The sequence below is a fragment of the Bufo bufo genome, chromosome 1 (genome assembly GCF_905171765.1).
Source record: "Bufo bufo chromosome 1, aBufBuf1.1, whole genome shotgun sequence".
NCBI lineage: Eukaryota > Metazoa > Chordata > Amphibia > Anura > Bufonidae > Bufo > Bufo bufo.
Window position 1 is genome coordinate 646,849,612 of NC_053389.1, and position 18,951 is coordinate 646,868,562.

An 18,951-nucleotide genomic window follows, 5' to 3' on the forward strand; every position below is an offset into this window, starting at 1 on the left:
CATGGTTATTAAACTGGCTGACTTTAGACATGTGCTAATGTCAGATGAAGCCAACAGTGTCTGACCCTTCTTTCTATGTGCCTCAGTTTTTGTGAAAAATAACTTATTTTATGCACACAAGCCTCTAGGAGCAATGGGGGTGTTGCCCCTGCACCTAGAGCTCTGATCTCCCTCCTCTGGCCACGCCCTCATCATCCTGTCTAGCCCCATCAATCAACATGATGAGGGCATGGCCAGAGGAGGGAGAACAGAGCTCTAGGTGCAGGGGCAACACCCCCATTGCTCCTAGAGGTTCATTTGCAAAGGGGTTGTCCGAGATTTTTATACTGATGTACTAGTCTCAGGCTAGGTCACCAATATCAGATCAGCAGGGGTCTGACTCCCGGCATCCCTGCTTAGCTGTTTGAAGAGGCTATGGAGCTCTGTGGCCTCATCCTAGGCATGTGACATCACGTTCGTTGGTCACATTGCCTAGGAGCAGCTCAGTCCCACTGAAGTGGATGGGGCTGAGCTGTGATACCAAGTGCATCCGCCATACAATGTACGGCACTATGAAAGTTAAGCTGTGAGGAGGCCACAGCCCTCACCGGACCCCACTGATCTGATATTGATGACCTATCATGAGGAGCACCAGCGACTGTAATGCGCTGCCTAGGTAAAATCCCACTTGCCGAATTACGTAAGGAGTTTTATCAGTTGATAATAATATAATAATGCTGCTATTACAGTAAAGGATATTTGAAAGTCATATTATGCGCCACTTCGAGGGACTGCCAGTATTCATCAGGAACAAAGCTGGTCTGTACCAAACCGCAGTTTACAATTCGAAATGTGACTGTGAACAAGACAAAGTAAATGTTTTCTCCAAGGAGGCCTATGGGAACAAAACGGGAGATGCCAGTCACAATCATATACATGAAAAAACCGAAGATAGCCATCATGGCTTATTATATTACTGTAACCGCTTCTGTCTTCTCCGATTTCCCATACACAGTGAAAGATTGCTCTAGACCCAGCCCTCATAGTGGTAACTGTCAGTCACAGGGCCTCATCCCAATCACTAAAAACTACTTGTACCATATATTAATAGCAGATGAGCGGGAATCGGACTCTTCTGCTAAGCAGCTGTTTTCAGAAGCTTCATATACTGTGTAGTGCCCGGGCCTGGTTACTGCAGTGCTACAGTGATTTTGCGGGGCTTACAGACTGGAAACCACCCATAAATGACCCCTCAAATTATTCAAAACTGATATTACAAACTTTGTTAACCCTTGAGGTGTTCCACAAGAATTAAAGGAAAAATGGGAGGTGAAATTTCTAAATTTCACTTTTTGGTTAGATTTTTTTATGTTAATTAATTTTTTTATGTTTTTTTTTTTACAGCATTCACGTGAGGGGGCATATGTGATATTTTTATAGAGCAGGTTGTTACAGACGCAGTGATACTTAATATGTCTATTATTTTTATATTTTTGTTAAGTTTTACACAGTGAAATAATTTTTGAACAGAATAAAATCTTGTTTTTGTGTTGCCATGATATTTTTATAGAGCCGGTCGATACAGACGCGGCGATACCTAATATGTCTACTTTTCTTTTTTTCCCCTATTCTAAAATATTTTGGGAAAAGGACTTTTTTTTTTTACTTGAAACTAAAAAAATTTGTAAAACTTTATTTTTTGTCCCACTCTGGGACTTCAACTTTTGGGGGTCTGATCCCCTGTACAATGCAATACAATACTTCTGTATTGTAAAGCATTGGCTGTAAGTGTATTACTCACTGTAATACACTTACAGCTTCCTGCCTGTGAGATCCAGGGGGCTGGATCTCACAGGCTCTCACGGAAGGTATTGGGCTGCCTTCCCTGCCATCGGGTCCCCGTCACAGCAGCATGGGGAACCGATAGACCAGGGGTAGGCAACCTCCGGCACTCCAGCTGTTGAGAAACTACAACTCCCAGCATGCAAACTTGTTCTGCTCTTCTTAGAACTCACATCGAAATGAATGGAGCATGCTGGGAATTGTAGTTTCACAACAGCTGGAGTGCCGAAGGTTGCTGATCCCTGCGATAGACCATGCCAGTACAAGGGTTAATGCGCCGGCATCAGTGTTTTCACCGATGCCGGCGCATACAGCAGGGGTCCGGCTATCAGTGACTGCTGGACCCCTGCAGCTGATCGGGCAGGCGCAGCTCCTGCGCCCGCCCGATCAGAGTGCCGTAGCTGTACGACACTGTTATTTCTGTCCCAGTTTCCAGCGCCGTACATGTACAGCGCTGGTATCCTACAGGTTAAGAAAATGTCAACACAAAAACAAGATATTTTCTTTTCAAAAAAGTTTTTACTTTGTAAAACTTAACAAAAAAATAAAACAAATTAGGTATCACTGTGTCCATAACAACCTGCTCTATGAAAAAAAAAATAATAATCACGATTTACCCCCTAAAAATTTTAGTCACCTTGCCTCACAAAAAGTGTAATACCAAGCGACCAAAAAGTCATATGTACTCCAAGATGGCATCAATCAAACCGTCATCTCATCCTGCAAAAATGAGCCCCTACACAAGACAATCGGCAGACAAAATAAAAAAAAATGGCTTTTAGAAAACGGCAACACGAACACAAGATCTTTTCTTTTAAAAAATGCTTTTACTTTGTAAAACTTTAAAAAAGACATATTAGGTATCACTGCGTCCGTAACGACCTGCTCCATGAAAATATCACATGAGCTACCCCATCAGGTGAATTCTGTAAAAAAAAAAGGAAAAATGGTACCAATAAAAACATCAACTCTTCCCGCAAAAAAAACAAGCCCCTACATAAGACAATCGCCAGGAAAAAAAATAAAATAAAAAATATGGCTTTCAGAAAATGTAGACACATGATTATTATTTTTTTAATGCTTTTATTGTGTAAAACTGAAATAAATGTAAAAAAGTAGGCATATTAGGTATCACCGCGTCTGTCATGACCTGCTCTATAAAAATATCACATGATCTACCCCCCTCAAGTGAATGTCGTGAAAAAAAATTGTGCCAAAACAGCCATTTTTTTGTCACCTTGTCCCCCAATTTTTTTTATATTGAACGATCAAAAATCATATGTACCCAAAAATAGTACCAAACAAAAACATCTACTCTTGCCATAAAAAAAAACAAGTGCCTACACAAAACCTTCAGCAGCAAAAAATAAATAAATATATATATATATATAGTTTTCAGAATACAGAGACACAAAAACATGATTTATTTTTAAAAATGCTTTATTATGTAAAACTGAAACAAACAAAATAAAAATACACGTATTTGGTATTGTCACGCTCGTAACGACCTGCTCGTTAAAAATAACACATGACCTATCCTGTCAGGTGAACCCTGTAAAAATCAAAACTGTGCCAGAACAGCCATTTTTGGTTACCTTGTCTCACAAAAAGCATAATATTAAGCGATCAAAAATTATATGTACCCCAAAATAGTACCAATAAAACTGTCAACTCATCCTGTAGTTTCAAAAACGGGATTACATTTTGGGAATTTCTACAGTGAAATCTGCCTTCCAAAAACCATATGTTGCTCCTTCCCTTCTGCGCCCTGCCGTGCGCCCATACAGCAGTTCACGACCACATGTCGGGTGTTTCTGTAAACTACAGAATCAGGGCTATAAATATTCAGTTTTGCTTTGCTGTTGACCCTCGTTGTGTTAAAAAAAAAAAATTCATTAAAATGGAAAATCTGCAAAAAAAAGTGAAACTTTGAAATTTCACCTAGCTTCCTCAGCACTCCCTCAGTGCGCCTGCGCCGATGACGTCACCTCTAAACCCGAAAGAGAAGACGTCATCGGCGCAGGCGCACTGAGGAAGCGGGCGTCCTTCTCTCAGAGCGCCTGCGCAGAATGAAGACACGTAAGGCGCAGACGCGGGATTTGAATTGCAGACAGGGCCAGCCGGAGGAGGAGAGCGCTCGCTGGCCCTGTCAATCAACAGGAGGAGGGGGCGTTTTTTTGAAAGGAGGATGCGGCTACCAGCAAGTAACCGCCCTACTTGCTGGTAGCGAGGTAATTAACATATTATAAAAGTGCGTTTTTCTTAAAGAAACTAAGCCACAGAAAAAGGTAAGAGCACTATATATTGAATAATCGCACTATAAGGATTTTAATTAGCCCAAAAATGAAAAATGACTTTTGGGGGGTGACAGAAGCCCTATCAATTGCCCAGCTCTAGTGAGTAGTGTTGAGTGAACTTGTGTTTCAAGTCCAGCATACAAGGTTCAGGTTATCTAAGAATTCTGTAATGGATTCCGCTCCCACGGACCATAAGTTAAGATAACACTACTAGTGGCGCATGAACTGCTCCAGTAATGGAAGTAGAGCCTCTGTACATTGTCTGCACCACTGAGGCCACTTGATTGTCAGGGCCAGGGGAGATGTGCAGCCCTGTCTAGCTGCTGGAAGAGTCTGCCCTTTTCACCCAGCACACTGTGCTACTCTATCCGAGCCTCCAGTGTGAACAGAACCTTACAGAACCGCGCTTCTTCTGTGCAAACGATAATGACTGGAGATGGATGGCACCAGGCTGAGCTCTGCCGCACGCAGGAAGGCTCCCATTCATTCCTCGTCCGCTGCGTTACCTGCGCCCGCCGCGTCCTGGTCATCCTTGCTGTACAGCTTGGATCTGCGCTTCCTCAGCTGCACGGAGCCCGCGGTGTTCGGCCTCCTTAGGGCAGGCAGTGCCCGGCTCCTGATCACCTCCATAGCTGGAGCCGCTCTGTTATCATGGGACACCACGCCCCGCTGTCACTTTCCCCGGTCAGGTAAACTACACAGCCAACCGCCAGAACATTAGTGAGATCACTGGAGAGAAAGCAGCGCCTAACAAGGGCTCCAACAAAATGGCTGCTTGTAACTGCGCTGCCTTATGGCACTGCCGTAAAGGGGACATGCTGTCGGAGCCCTGCGTGTAACCTATGGCTGCTGTCACAGACGTTATATTCTCCACGGTATATACAGAACATAAGGAAGCGAAGGTCATCTGCGCCCATCTGTCGGTGCACGCTGGGGCACTGGATTTGCGCCCTGGAATAGATGCCGCCTGCTGCTGGGTAAGGAGCACGTGACTGATACAGAGGTAGGAAGCGAGGAGAGGTGCTGGCAGAACTACAAGTCTCAGAATGTTCTGTATCTGATGAAGGATATATATATTATATTATTTTTATTTTTCATTTTCTATTGCTGCTTTCCAAAAGCCATAACTTTTTGAAATCACATAGCCATATGAGCACTTGATTTTTGCTGGACAGGGCGTGCTTTCTATTGGCAGCATTTAATATTCCACACAATGTATTGCGAAGCCGTAAAAAAATAATAGGGTGGTGTTGTGGTAATTTTAATAGTTGTAATCAGCTTCCATCAAAGTTTGTGTAAGGAAAAAGGTGAGTCCCCCTTCCCTCAGCCCCAGTCAGAGAGCTACACATCTGTTACCATCTTGGTTGAAAATCCTGAGAGCCTCCTTCCGCCCTTCTCAGTCTGCTCACCTTTATTTACTAACAAAAGGTGTAAAAAGGGGCTGGCCCAAGACAAGGATACAGGAAGTGATGACATAGGAAGATAAGACACCATCATTTAGAATAACCTAGCTAGCTAACAAACACATGTATACTATAACCTACCATTACCACTGGAGCTAATTTTATCCAGCCTTGCTCAGTGATCAATGCCAGATAAAATTACTATGATCCTCATGCATGTTTATTTACAGGACAACGTCATTATCTCCAGCGGCTGATCAGGCGCACTAGAGACAACAAACGCACGTTCCTTTAATGCATCCACGCCAACAAAACACTGCTCTGCTGAACACATCAGTCTCCCCCGGCCCACAGCCCAGTGCTTAGCACATGGACCATTCGCCGACGGAGACCTCTGCGCCCAGCAGCTGTAACAGGACATACACGGGAAGATATCCACTCCAATGGTTTACCCTGACACTGAGAGACATGATGACAATACACAATATATTAAATACACATCCTAATAAAATTTCCACAACAGTGGGATTGAGAAAATAAAAAATAATTGCTGCATTGTTTTAGGGGCTTTGTTTTTACAGTATTCAATATGCAGTAAAAATGACGTTATCTTTATGCTGTGGGTCAGTACCATTACGGCAATAGCAGATATATATATATATATATATATAGTTCTTTGTATTGCAATATATTTTGACCCCATAACTTTTTACCTTTTTGACTATGGAGCTGTGTGAGGGCTCATTTGATGCGGGGCGATTTGTAGTTTTTATTGACATCATTTTAAAGGGAGTCTTTCACGCAGATTCACTCTATTAACCTAATAACAGTGTTATGCCCACGGCATCCCCCCTATTAAAATGGTGCTTACCGTTTGTCCCTTGCTAGCATCGTTGGTGCCCAGGGAGGTTAGAGCAGAGACTAAGGGCGGGCAGACGCGGCGGAGGGGGAGGGACTTCGCATGAAAATGACCCAGGGGCCTGGGCACCGACCGTTGTAATGCCGCCCCTGGGCACCTTCACAGACTCATTTGCATGCGGATTAAAAGTGTTTTTAAATCTGGAAATACTCTTGGCTAACTTCCAACTCCAGTGTTTGCATCTCTGTAATATACATTTACTTTTATCACCATAGACCAGTATCTAGAATTTTTTATTTATTTTTTGGTGGGGGAGGGGATTGCAGTGATCATCTGTATAGACCTTGCTTTTCTATTCAGCGAAAAAAGATATACAGACAGGTAGATGCCAAAAGGACACTTGGCATCTGCCAGTCCTTTAGGGTTTATGGACACGGTCGATGTATTACTAGGAGCATATTTGTGGCACATATCTCAGGCTTACATACTGACCACAGTGTTTGCTTGCCCTCATTCAGGTGGCCAAAGGCAACTAAAAGCGGCTAAGATCCCATTGTTAGTTTGGCTAAGAAGACTGTGGTTGGGCCAAAACTTTAGCCAATTATGCAGACACTAAAATGCATCTGCATTGCGGCCATCTGAAGGAGGTCCTAAGCCTCATGCAGACGTCCATGGAACACGGTCCGTGAGATACCACACTGGCATTGCAGGAGTGCACGGCGTCATAGCAACCAATGACTCCGTGCGCTCCTGCAATGCCAGTCCGGTATCTCACAGACCGTGTTCCACGGACATCTGCATGAGGCTTTAGTCTGTTTAGAGGATTCTTGAGCACATCTATTTGAAAACAAGCCGCGTGCAGTTCACGGGTAGAAGGTAAGTCCAGCACCAGAGAGAAGTCAGACCTTTATTGAAACAATGTAAAATCAACTGTAATCCTCAAAGTCCATAATACTTCACCGCATACACGAGCCACGTGCAGTTCACACCGCATACACGAGCCACGTGCAGCTCACGCCGCAAACGTAAGCCACGTGCAGCTCACGCCGCAAACGCAAGCCACGTGCAGCTCACTCCGCAAACACAAGCCACGTGCAGCTCGCGCCGCAAACACAAGCCACGTGCAGTTCACACTGCATGCACAAGCCACGTGCAGCTCACGCCACAAACAAGCCACGTGCAGTTGACATCACTATGCTGCTTTTTCCATTTGTACACTATTATTGACTTCTGTTTTTTCCTTACTTCTTGACAGGTGGTCAGGATTTCCATGTTTTTTCCTTTGGATCGGAGGATAACGTTGTCATACTGAGGATGATGCACAGACTTCCCTTCGGCCAGCTCTTCTTGGCTGTGTTATTAGGATTTGCTGGTGGTGTCTATATCTACAAGCCTCTTTTACAGCAGGTCATGCATGAGAAGAGAGCAGTGGAAGCGGACATTACTGCCACAGATACCGCGGAAAAAGGAAAGGAATAAAGCCTTGGCTGGATTGTCGCAGATGTACTTGTAATGGCGGCTGCTCTGTGTATGGTTGTTGACTTATAATAATACATCTAAGAGAAATGTGTCCATTGCTGTAATCCTTTTCATAAAGTATGAATTATAGTCCATAATGTAGGCGAAGGGAACTTACAGCAACTATGCCATAGACATTAGATGTTGGCCAGACATGTACATGGAGGCCTCCCAGTGTTGACTTTCAGCATGCCTGATCCTCTTTTTCTCATGAGAGAAGCCATTTCCAGATGTTTTTCATCTTCCCCCTCTAACTACTGAGATTAATGGGGTTATCACATGACTAATGTAAAAATGAAAATCAGACATCATATAGGACATGACAATCTCTTCCTACCACAGCTAGAACCAGCCCTGTACCTCACATGGATCCAGAGATCTCCTCATTCACTGCTCTGCTAGATTTCTATCAAGCTGGCAGCTCAAGGGGAGTGTCTTTTCTGCTGTAGATAAGGGGGCGTGTCTCAGGTCTCCCAATCACAGCTCAGGAGGCAGCTGAAGGATGAAACTGAGCATGTGCGGCCATCTCAGTGAGCAGGTCAAAAATAAAAAAAAGAACAAGCAGCAGGTGGCGCTATACAGATATATTTTATTGTATATGTATTCGGCATTGCTAAAATTATAACTGCATGCAATTACAAAAGTATTCAGATCCAGGTGCTGGTTTGAAAACTAGAATAATTTTTGTGAGACAACCCCTTTAAGCCTGCATGTGTTTATGGGGATAGGAGTTGAAAGAAATTGTAAGTGAACTATGTGGAATTACCCTATGTTTTGATTGCCCTATAAGACACAAAGACACACCTAAGTTTTAGAGGAGGAAAATAAATAAATAATATTTTTCATCAGACTTCTGTTCAGACCCCCAAATGTCAGACCTCAGATCAGACCCCCAAATCAGACCATCAAACTTCATCAGACCCCAAAATCAGACCTCCAATCCTGTATGCTGTCAGGACACAGCGCAGCGCGACGGCAGCAGAAGACCAGGAAACGGTGAGTAATACTAGTGCTAGCAGCGATGCACTCATTGCTCCCCACACCTCCTGTTTACTAATGAGCAGTGGCGTACCGCCAATATAGGCAGACCACGCTGTTGCTATGGGGCACGAAAGGCCCCGCCCCCTCTGTCTACTCTGCACATACAGTTTTTAAAGAGGACCTTTCATGGGTCCATACTTTATTAACCGCTTCACGTCCGCCCATAGGATATAAACGTCCTATGGGTGGACGTCTATTTCTGAACGGACGTTCCAGAACGTCCGTTCAGAAAGTGCAGCTGCACGCTAATCGTGCAGCTGCTGATCGGGTTGCCCGCTGTCAGTGACAGCAGGGCAACCCTAAGACAAGGCAGGGACAGTTCCCAGGTGTCCCTGCCTTCTAGATCGCTGCAGACACAGCGCTCACCGAGCGCTGTGTCTGCAGAGAAGGAAGCGCTGTGCGCTTCCTGTTCCGGCCCGGCGGTCATGTGACCGCCGTGACCGGAGTGTGCAGGAGCTGTGTGAGGTCTCTCAGAGACCTCGATCAGCCCTGCTGTGAGGCTGTACAGCGCAGGATTGCTGCTGTACAGCCTCTATAGGGGTGCATTTGTCCTGTAACTGGGGCTACTATGTCAGCCCCAGTTACAGGAGAAATCAACTGTGGAAAAAAAGTGAAGTAAATGTCCCCCAGAGGTCTTGTATGACCTTATGGGGGACGAAAAGTGTAAAATAAAAAAAATTAAAATGAAAGGTTGAAAATAAAAAAATAAAAAAAAGTTTCACATGTAAAAAAAAAAAAGTCCCCAAGTAAGGAATGAAAAAAAAAAAATTAAAAATAGAAAAAATAAAAAAAAGTATACATATTTGGTATTGCCGCGTCCGTAAAAACCAGCTCTATAAAAATATCACATAACCTAACCCCTCGGATGAACACCGTAAAAAAAAAAAAAAAAAAACTGTCAAAACAAGCAATTTTTGTCACCTTGCATCACAAAAAGTGCAACACCAAGTGATCAAAAATGCGTATGTCCCACAAAATGGTACCAATAAAACCGTCACCTCATCCCGCAAAAAATGAGCCCCTACATAAGAAAATCTCTCAAAAAATAAACAAACTATAGCTCTTAGAACATGGAGACACTAAAACATTTTTTTGGTTTCAAAAATGCTATTATTGTGTTAAAGTGAAACAAATAAAAAAAGTATACATATTAGGTATTGCCGCGTCCGTAAAAACCAGCTCTATAAAAATATCACATGACCTAACCCCTCGGGTGAACACCGTAAAAAAAAAAAAAAAAAAAACGGTGTCAAAACAAGCAATTTTTGTCACCTTGCATCACAAAAGGTGCAACACCAAGTGATCAAAAACGCGTATGTCCCACAAAATAGTACCAATAAAACCGTCACCTCATCCCGCAAAAAATGAGCCCCTACATAAGAAAATAAAAAAACTATAGCTCTCAGAACATGGACACATTAAAACATAATTTTTTTGTTTCAAAAATGCTATTATTGTGTAAAACTTTAATAAATGAGAAAAAGTATACATATTAGGTATTGCCACGTCCGTAACGATCTGCTCTATAAAAATGTCACTTGACTGAACCCCTCAGGTGAACGCTGTAAAAATAAATAAATAGAAACTGTGCTAAAACAACCAATTTTTTGGTCACCTTGCCCCATAAAGTGTTATAATGAATGATCAAAAAATCATATGTACCCAAAAATAGTACTAATAAAACTGGCACCTTATCCCCTAGTTTCCAAAATGGGGTCACTTCTTGGGAGTTTCTACTGTAAGGGTGCATCAGGGGGCTTCAAATGGGACATGGCATCTAAAAACCATGTGGAGTTCCTTTTCTTCTGCGCCCTGCTGTGTACCTATACAGCAGTTTATGACCACATGTGGGGTGTTTCTGTAAACCGCAGAATCTGGGTAATAAATATTGAGTTTTGTTTGGCTGTTAACCATTGATGTGTTAAAGAAAAAAATTGATTAAAATGGAAAATCTGCCAAAAAAGTGAAATTTAAAAATTTGATCTCCATTTTCCTTTAATTCTTGTGGAACGCCTAAAGGGTTAACAAAGTTTGTAAAATCGGTTTTGAATACCTTGAGGGGTGTAGTTTCTACAATGGGGTCATTTATGGGGGTATCCACTATGTAGGCCCCACAAAGTGACTTCAGACCTGAACTGGTCCTTATAAAGTGGGTTTTGGCAATTTTCTTATAAATTTGAAGAATTGCTTCTAAACTTCTAAGCCTTCTAACGTCCTAAAAAAATAAAATGACATTTCCAAAATGATGCCAACATAAAGTAGACATATGGGGAATGTTAAATAATAAATATTTTATGAGGTATCACTTTCTGTTTTAAAAGCAGAGAAATTGAAATTTAGAAAATTGCAAATTTTTCAAATTTTTGGGTAAATTTGGGATTTTTTCATAAATAAAGGTGAAATATTTTGACTCAAATTTATTATTATCATGAAGTACAATGTGTCACGAGAAAACAATCTCTGAATGACTTGGATAAATAAAGGCGTTCCAAAGTTATTACCACATAAAGTGAGATATGTCAGTTTTGCAAAATTTGGCCTGGTCAGGAAGGGGGCAAATGGCCCAGATGGCAAGTGGTTAACTAAGTAGCAGGACATGTAGGGCATACATGGGGGATGTCCCTGCACTTACAATTATTTTTGGGCACCGCTCCCTTACGCCTCTGTGGCCCCCATTACATTCTCCCGCGCTGTATGCTAAGTAACAGCATCGGAACACCAGGGAGGAGACATCAGCTTTTTTCCATGGGCGCTCCTTCTCCCTGTAGCGCTGTCCAATCGCAATTTTTTACAGAATTTGATTTCAAACTCCTTACCACACATTTGGGCCCCTAGAATGCCAGGGCAGTATAACTACCCCACAAGTGACCCCATTTTGGAAAGAAGACACCCCAAGGTATTCGCTGATGGGCATAGTGAGTTCATGGAAGTTTTTATTTTTTGTCACAAGTTAGTGGAATATGAGACTTTGTATGAAAAAAAAAAAAAAAAAAAAATCAGCATTTTCCACTAACTTGCGACAAAAAATAAAAAATTCTAGGAACTCGCCATGCCCCTCACGGAATACCTTGGGGTGTCTTCTTTCCAAAATGGGGTCACTTGTGGGGTAGTTATACTGCCCTGGCATTTTCCAGGGGCCCTAATGTGTGGTAAGTAGGTAAATGACCTGTGAAATCCTAAAGGTGCTCTTTGGAATATGGGCCCCTTTGCCCACCTAGGCTGCAAAAAAGTGTCACACATGTGGTATCGCCGTATTCAGGAGAAGTTGGGGAATGTGTTTTGGGGTGTCATTTTACATATACCCTTGCTGGGTGAGAGAAATATCTTGGCAAAAGACAACTTTTCCCATTTTTTTATACAAAGTTGGCATTTGACCAAGATATTTCTCTCACCCAGCATGGGTATATGTAAAATGACACCCCAAAACACATTCCCCAACTTCTCCTGAGTACGGCGATACCAGATGTGTGACACTTTTTTGCAGCCTAGATGCGCAAAGGTGCCCAAATTCCTTTTAGGAGGGCATTTTTAGACATTTGGATACCAGACTTCTTCTCACGCTTTGGGGCCCCTAGAATGCCAGGGCAGTATAAATACCCCACATGTGACCCCATTTTGGAAAGAAGACACCCCAAGGTATTCAATGAGGGGCATGGCGAGTTCATAGAAAAAAAAAAATTTTGGCACAAGTTAGCGGAAATTGATATTTTTAATTTTTTTCTCACAAAGTCTCCCGTTCCGCTAACTTGGGACAAAAATTTCAATCTTTCATGGACTCAATATGCCCCTCACGGAATACCTGGGGGTGTCTTCTTTCCGAAATGGGGTCACATGTGGGGTATTTATACTGCCCTGGCATTCTAGGGGCCCTAAAGCGTGAGAAGAAGTCTGGAATATAAATGTCTAAAAAATTTTACGCATTTGGATTCCGTGAGGGGTATGGTGAGTTCATGTGAGATTTTATTTTTTGACATGTTAGTGAAATATGAGACTTTGTAAGAAAAAATAAATAAAAATCCGCTAACTTGGGCCAAAAAAATGTCTGAATGGAGCCTTACAGAGGGGTGATCAATGACAGGGGGGTGATCAATGACAGGGGGGGTGATCAATGACAGGGGGTTGATCAATGACAGGGGGGTGATCAGGGAGTCTATATGGGGTGATAACCACAGTCATTGATCACGCCCGTGTAAGGCTTCATTCAGACGTCCGTATGCGTTTTGCGGATCCGATCCATCTATCAGTGCATCCGTAAAAATCATGCGGACATCTGAATGGAGCTTTACAGGGGGTTGATCAATGACAGGGGGGTGATCAGGGAGTCTATATGGGGTGATCACCACAGTCATTGATCATTCCCCTGTAAGGCTTCATTCAGACGTCCGGATGCGTTTTGCGGATCCGATCCATCTATCAGTGGATCCGTAAAAATCATGCGGACGTCTGAATGGAGCTTTACAGGGGGGTAATCAATGACAGGGGTGTAATCAATGACAGGGGGGTGATCACCACAGTCATTGATCATTCCCCTGTAAGGCTTCATTCAGACGTCCGGATGCGTTTTGCGGATCGGATCCATCTATCAGTGCATCCGTAAAAATCATGCGGACATCTGAATGGAGCTTTACAGGGGGGTGATCAGGGAGTCTATATGGGGTGATCACCACAGTCATTGATCATGCCCCTGTAAGGCTTCATTCAGACGTCCGGATGCGTTTTGCGGATCCGATCCATCTATCAGTGCATCCGTAAAAATCATGCGGACATCTGAATGGAGCTTTACAGGGGGGTGATCAGGGAGTCTATATGGGGTGATCACCACAGTCATTGATCATGCCCCTGTAAGGCTTCATTCAGACGTCCGGATGCGTTTTGCGGATCCGATCCATCTATTAGTGGATCCGTAAAAATCATGCGGACGTCTGAATGGAGCTTTACAGGGGGGTAATCAATGACAGGGGTGTAATCAATGACAGGGGGGTGATCAGGGAGTCTATATGGGGTGATAACCACAGTCATTGATCACGCCCCTGTAAGGCTTCATTCAGACGTCCGGATGCGTTTTGCGGATCCGATCCATCTATCAGTGGATCCGTAAAAATCATGCGGACGTCTGAATGGAGCTTTACAGGGGGTTGATCAATGACAGGGGGGTAATCAATGACAGGGGGGTGATCAGGGAGTCTATATGGGGTGATCAGGGGTGATCAGGGGCTAATAAGGGGTTAATAAGTGACGGGGGGGGGGGGTGTAGTGTAGTGTAGTGGTGCTTGGTGCTACTTTACTGAGCTACCTGTGTCCTCTGGTGGTCGATCCAAACAAAGGGGACCACCAGAGGACCAGGTAGCAGGTATATTAGACGCTGTTATCAAAACAGCGTCTAATATACCCGTTAGGGGTTAAAAAAAACCACATCTCCAGCCTGCCAGCGAACAATCGCCGCTGGCAGGCTGGAGATCAACTCTCTTACCTTCCGTTCCTGTGAGCGCGCGCGCCTGTGTGCGCGCGTTCACAGGAAATCTCGCGTCTCGCGAGATGACGCATATATGCGTGACTGTGCGCAGGGCTGCCACCTCCGGAACGCGATCCTGCGTTAGGCGGTCCGGAGGTGGTTAATATGCAGTGACATCACAGTAAAGGGTTAATATGCACAGCGACAATACAGTACAGGGCTTATATTCACAGTGCATATTAACACTTTGCATTAACCCTGGCTATACTGAGATGTCACAGTGCATATTAACCCTGTACTTTGATATCACATTGCATATTAACCCTGGCTGTACTGTATGTGACATCACTGTGCATGTTAACCCTGTTGTGCTGCTACGCAGTTAAAATCTATATAGTTTAATTCATATGATATTCTATATTTGGTTATATGCTCCCATCTAGTGGCCGTTTTTAGTAATGCACTTGTTTTTCTGGTTCGTGATTTATGTCATTCATTTCATTGCTCCACCCTTTCTTCTGTGTACCTCACTTCCTGTTTCTTTATACTGCTCTCGGCATTTGCACAAGGTACACATGTATTCTCATGTAAGCTTACAAAAGCATCATCTTTTGACCACACAATACCGGAATCCATCTGTTCTGCTGTACTCTGTTATCTGGCTTACAGAATAAAGCAATTTACACGGATAAACTCTGTGTTGGTGAGTTCAAGTTATCTGATAAGGATTGTCTGCAGTGATTATATCTGCTTATACCGGCCAGGCATAGAGGTCTCACTAGGGATAAATCACTATTACAACAATCGAAGTCTGAATAGTCAAAAGATGCATAGAATTCCTACAGCCAGCTGTGTATATGTGTGTGCCTAATCTACAATCAAGCTCAGTGCCATCCACCATCTTGTGAAAGCACATGGTCGCACAAGCTTACTGCACTTCAAGTAAATGTTGAAAACTGTTTCTCTACATTCCACTGTGTTACCTCACCTGTCTAAGCTGCTGTTCGTCTTCTTAAAGAGACAGTACCATTTTTCGCAAAACCGTAAAAAATGTCTAGACAAGGCTCTGAACACTCTTTTATGGCTGAACCAACGCAGATACATCATGCCTCTCAACCGGCAGATGTACAGGGAGCAGATTCTGCAGATATTACTGAACAGAGTATAAGACCCAAACGTACAATAAAACCAACAAACAAACTCGGAGAAAACTATCAAGCCACTAGAGATGAGTTCTCCAGTAATCTGTCAGACCTCTGGGACAGAACCTCACACCGCATGTCAGTTTGGTCACCTATTTGCTGTGTATGTACGCTACCAGCAGCTGTCTGCAAAATACTCAGTCTTCTTGCAGGACTCTAATATAGAGGATTCTTCAGCAAAACTGACTAGGACTGATGCACTGAACCAACAAAGGGATCTCGCAGTGCAAAATGCTAAGCTTAACCACCTCCGGACCGCCGTACGCAGCGACGCGTCCTGGAGGTGGTTGATTGATTCCGCCTGGACGCGCCGGCGCGTCCTCTCGCGAGACGCGAGATTTCCTGTGAACGCGCGCACACAGGCGCGCGCGCTCACAGGAACGGAAGGTAAGAGAGTGGATCTCCAGCCTGCCAGCGGAGATCGTTCGCTGGCAGGCTGGAGATGTGATTTTTTTAACCCCTAACAGGTATATTAGACGCTGTTTTGATAACAGCGTCTAATATACCTGCTACCTGGTCCTCTGGTGGTCCCTTTTGTTTGGATCGACCACCAGAGGACACAGGCAGCTCATCAATATGTAGCACCAAGCACCACACTACACTACACCCCCCCCCGTCACTTATTAACCCCTTATTAGCCCCTGATCACCCCATATAGACTCCCTGATCACCCCCCTGTCATTGATTACCCCCCTGTCATTGATCACCCCCCTGTAAAGCTCCATTTAGACGTCCGCATGATTTTTACGGATCCACTGATAGATGGATCGGGTCCGCAAAACGCATACGGACGTCTGAATGGAGCCTTACAGGGGAGTGATCAATGACTGTGGTGATGACCCCATATAGACTCCCTGATCACCCCCCTGTCATTGATTACCCCCCTGTCATTGATCACACCCCTGTAAAGCTCCATTCAGACGTCCGCATGATTTTTACGGATCCACTGATAGATGGATCGGATCCGCAAAACGTATACGGACGTCTGAATGGAGCCTTACAGGGGCGTGATCAATGACTGTGGTGATCACCCCATATAGACTCCCTGATCACCCCCCTGTCATTGTTCACCCCCCTTGTAAGGCTCCATTCAGAAATTTTTTTGGCCCAAGTTAGCGGAATTTTTTATTTTTTTTCTTACAAAGTCTCATATTCCACTAACTTGTGTCAAAAAATAAAATCTCACATGAACTTACCATACCCCTCACGGAATCCAAATGCGTAAAATTTTTTAGACATTTATATTCCAGACTTCTTCTCACGCTTTAGGGCCCCTAGAATGCCAGGGCAGTATAAATACCCCACATGTGACCCCATTTCGGAAAGAAGACATCCCAAGGTATTCCGTGAGGGGCATATTGAGTCCATGAAAGATTGAAATTTTTGTCCCAAGTTAGCGGAAAGGGAGACTTTGTGAGAAAAAATATATATATATCAATTTCTGCTAACTTGTGCCAAAAAAAAATATTTCTATGAACTCGCCATGCCCCTCATTGAATATCTTGGGGTGTCTTCTTTCCAAAATGGGGTCACATGTGGGGTATTTATACTGCCCTGGCATTCTAGGGGCCCTAAAGCGTGAGAAGAAGTCTGGGATCCAAATGTCTAAAAATGCCCTCATAAAATGAATGTTGGCCCCTTTGCGCATCTAGGCTGCAAAAAAGTGTCACACATGTGGTATCGCCGTACTCAGGAGAAGTTGGGCAATGTTTTTTTTTGGTGTCATTTTACATATACCCATGCTGGGTGAGATAAATATCTTGGTCAAATGCCAACTTTGTATAAAAAAATGGGAAAAGTTGTCTTTTGCCGAGATATTTCTCTCACCCAGCATGAGTATATGTAAAAAGACACCCCAAAACACATTCCCCAACTTCTCCTGAATACGGCGATACCACATGTGTGACACTTTTTTGCAGCCTAGGTGGGCAAAGGGGCCCACATTCCAAAGAGCACCTTTAGGATTTCACAGGTCATTTACCTACTTACCACACATTAGGGCCCCTGGAAAATGCCAGGGCAGTATAACTACCCCACAAGTGACCCCATTTTGGAAAGAAGACACCCCAAGGTATTCCATGAGGGGCATGGCGAGTTCCTAGAATTTTTTATTTTTTGTCACAAGTTAGTGGAAAATGATGGGTTTTTTTTTGTTTTTTTTTTCTTACAAAGTCTCATATTCCACTAACTTGTGACAAAAAATAAAAACTTCCATGAACTCACTATGCCCATCAGCGAATACCTTGGGGTGTCTTCTTTCCAAAATGGGGTCACTTGTGGGGTAGTTATACTGCCCTGGCATTCTAGGGGCCCAAATGTGTGGTAAGGAGTTTGAAATCAAATTCTGTAAAAAATGACCAGTGAAATCCGAAAGGTGCTCTTTGGAATATGGGCTCCTTTGCCCACCTAGGCTGCAAAAAAGTGTCACACATGTGGTATCTCCGTATTCAGGAGAAGTTGGGGAATGTGTTTTGGGGTGTCATTTTACATATACCCATGCTGGGTGAGAGAAATATCTTGACAAAAGACAACTTTTCCCATTTTTTTATACAAAGTTGGCATGTGACCAAGATATTTATCTCACCCAGCATGGGTATATGTAAAATGACACCCCAAAACACATTGCCCAACTTCTCCTGAATACGGAGATACCACATGTGTGACACTTTTTTGCAGCCTAGGTGGGCAAAGGGGCCCACATTCCAAAGAGCACCTTTCGGATTTCACCGGCCATTTATTACAGAATTTGATTTCAAACTCCTTACCACACATTTGGGCCCCTAGAATGCCAGGGCAGTATAACTACCCCACAAGTGACCCCATTTTGGAAAGAAGACACCCCAAGGTATTCCGTGAGGGGCATGGCGAGTTCCTAGAATTTTTTATTTTTTGTCACAAGTTAGTGGAAAATGATGATTTTTTTTTTTTTTTTTTCTTACAAAGTCTCATATTCCACTAACTTGTGACAAAAAATAAAAACTTCCATGAACTCACTATGCCCATCAGCGAATACCTTGGGGTGTCTTCTTTCCAAAATGGGGTCACTTGTGGGGTAGTTATACTGCCCTGGCATTCTAGGGGCCCAAATGTGTGGTGAGGAGTTTGAAATCAAATTCTGTAAAAAATGACCAGTGAAACCCGAAAGGTGCTCTTTGGAATATGGGCCCCTTTGCCCACCTAGGCTGCAAAAAAGTGTCACACATGTGGTATCTCCGTATTCAGGAGAAGTTGGGGAATGTGTTTTGGGGTGTCATTTTACATATACCCATGCTGGGTGAGAGAAATATCTTGGCAAAAGACAACTTTTCCCATTTTTTTATACAAAGTTGGCATTTGACCAAGATATTTATCTCACCCA

The 18,951-nt window shown here is 43.5% G+C and overlaps 2 protein-coding genes across 2 annotated transcripts in view; one reads left to right on the top strand and one right to left on the bottom strand.

The window, feature by feature from the left end:
• Positions 1-4,855, bottom strand: part of PIGB (phosphatidylinositol glycan anchor biosynthesis class B) — a 39,567-nt gene extending 34,712 nt beyond the window's left edge. The window contains exons 1-2 of the mRNA XM_040413922.1: positions 4,625-4,855; positions 739-874 (exon numbers count right to left, since the gene is read on the bottom strand). Coding sequence (XP_040269856.1) covers positions 739-874; positions 4,625-4,748 — 260 coding nt within the window. The 5' untranslated portion in view covers positions 4,749-4,855. The remainder of the gene's footprint in view (positions 1-738; positions 875-4,624) is intronic.
• A 66-nt stretch (positions 4,856-4,921) lies between these two features.
• Positions 4,922-7,950, top strand: PIGBOS1 (PIGB opposite strand 1). Its single transcript, XM_040413923.1, has 2 exons — positions 4,922-5,121; positions 7,636-7,950. Exon 2 carries the CDS (start codon positions 7,695-7,697, stop codon positions 7,857-7,859), a length of 165 nt encoding a protein of 54 aa, XP_040269857.1. The 5' UTR covers positions 4,922-5,121; positions 7,636-7,694; the 3' UTR covers positions 7,860-7,950.
• Positions 7,951-18,951: the final 11,001 nt, after the last annotated feature.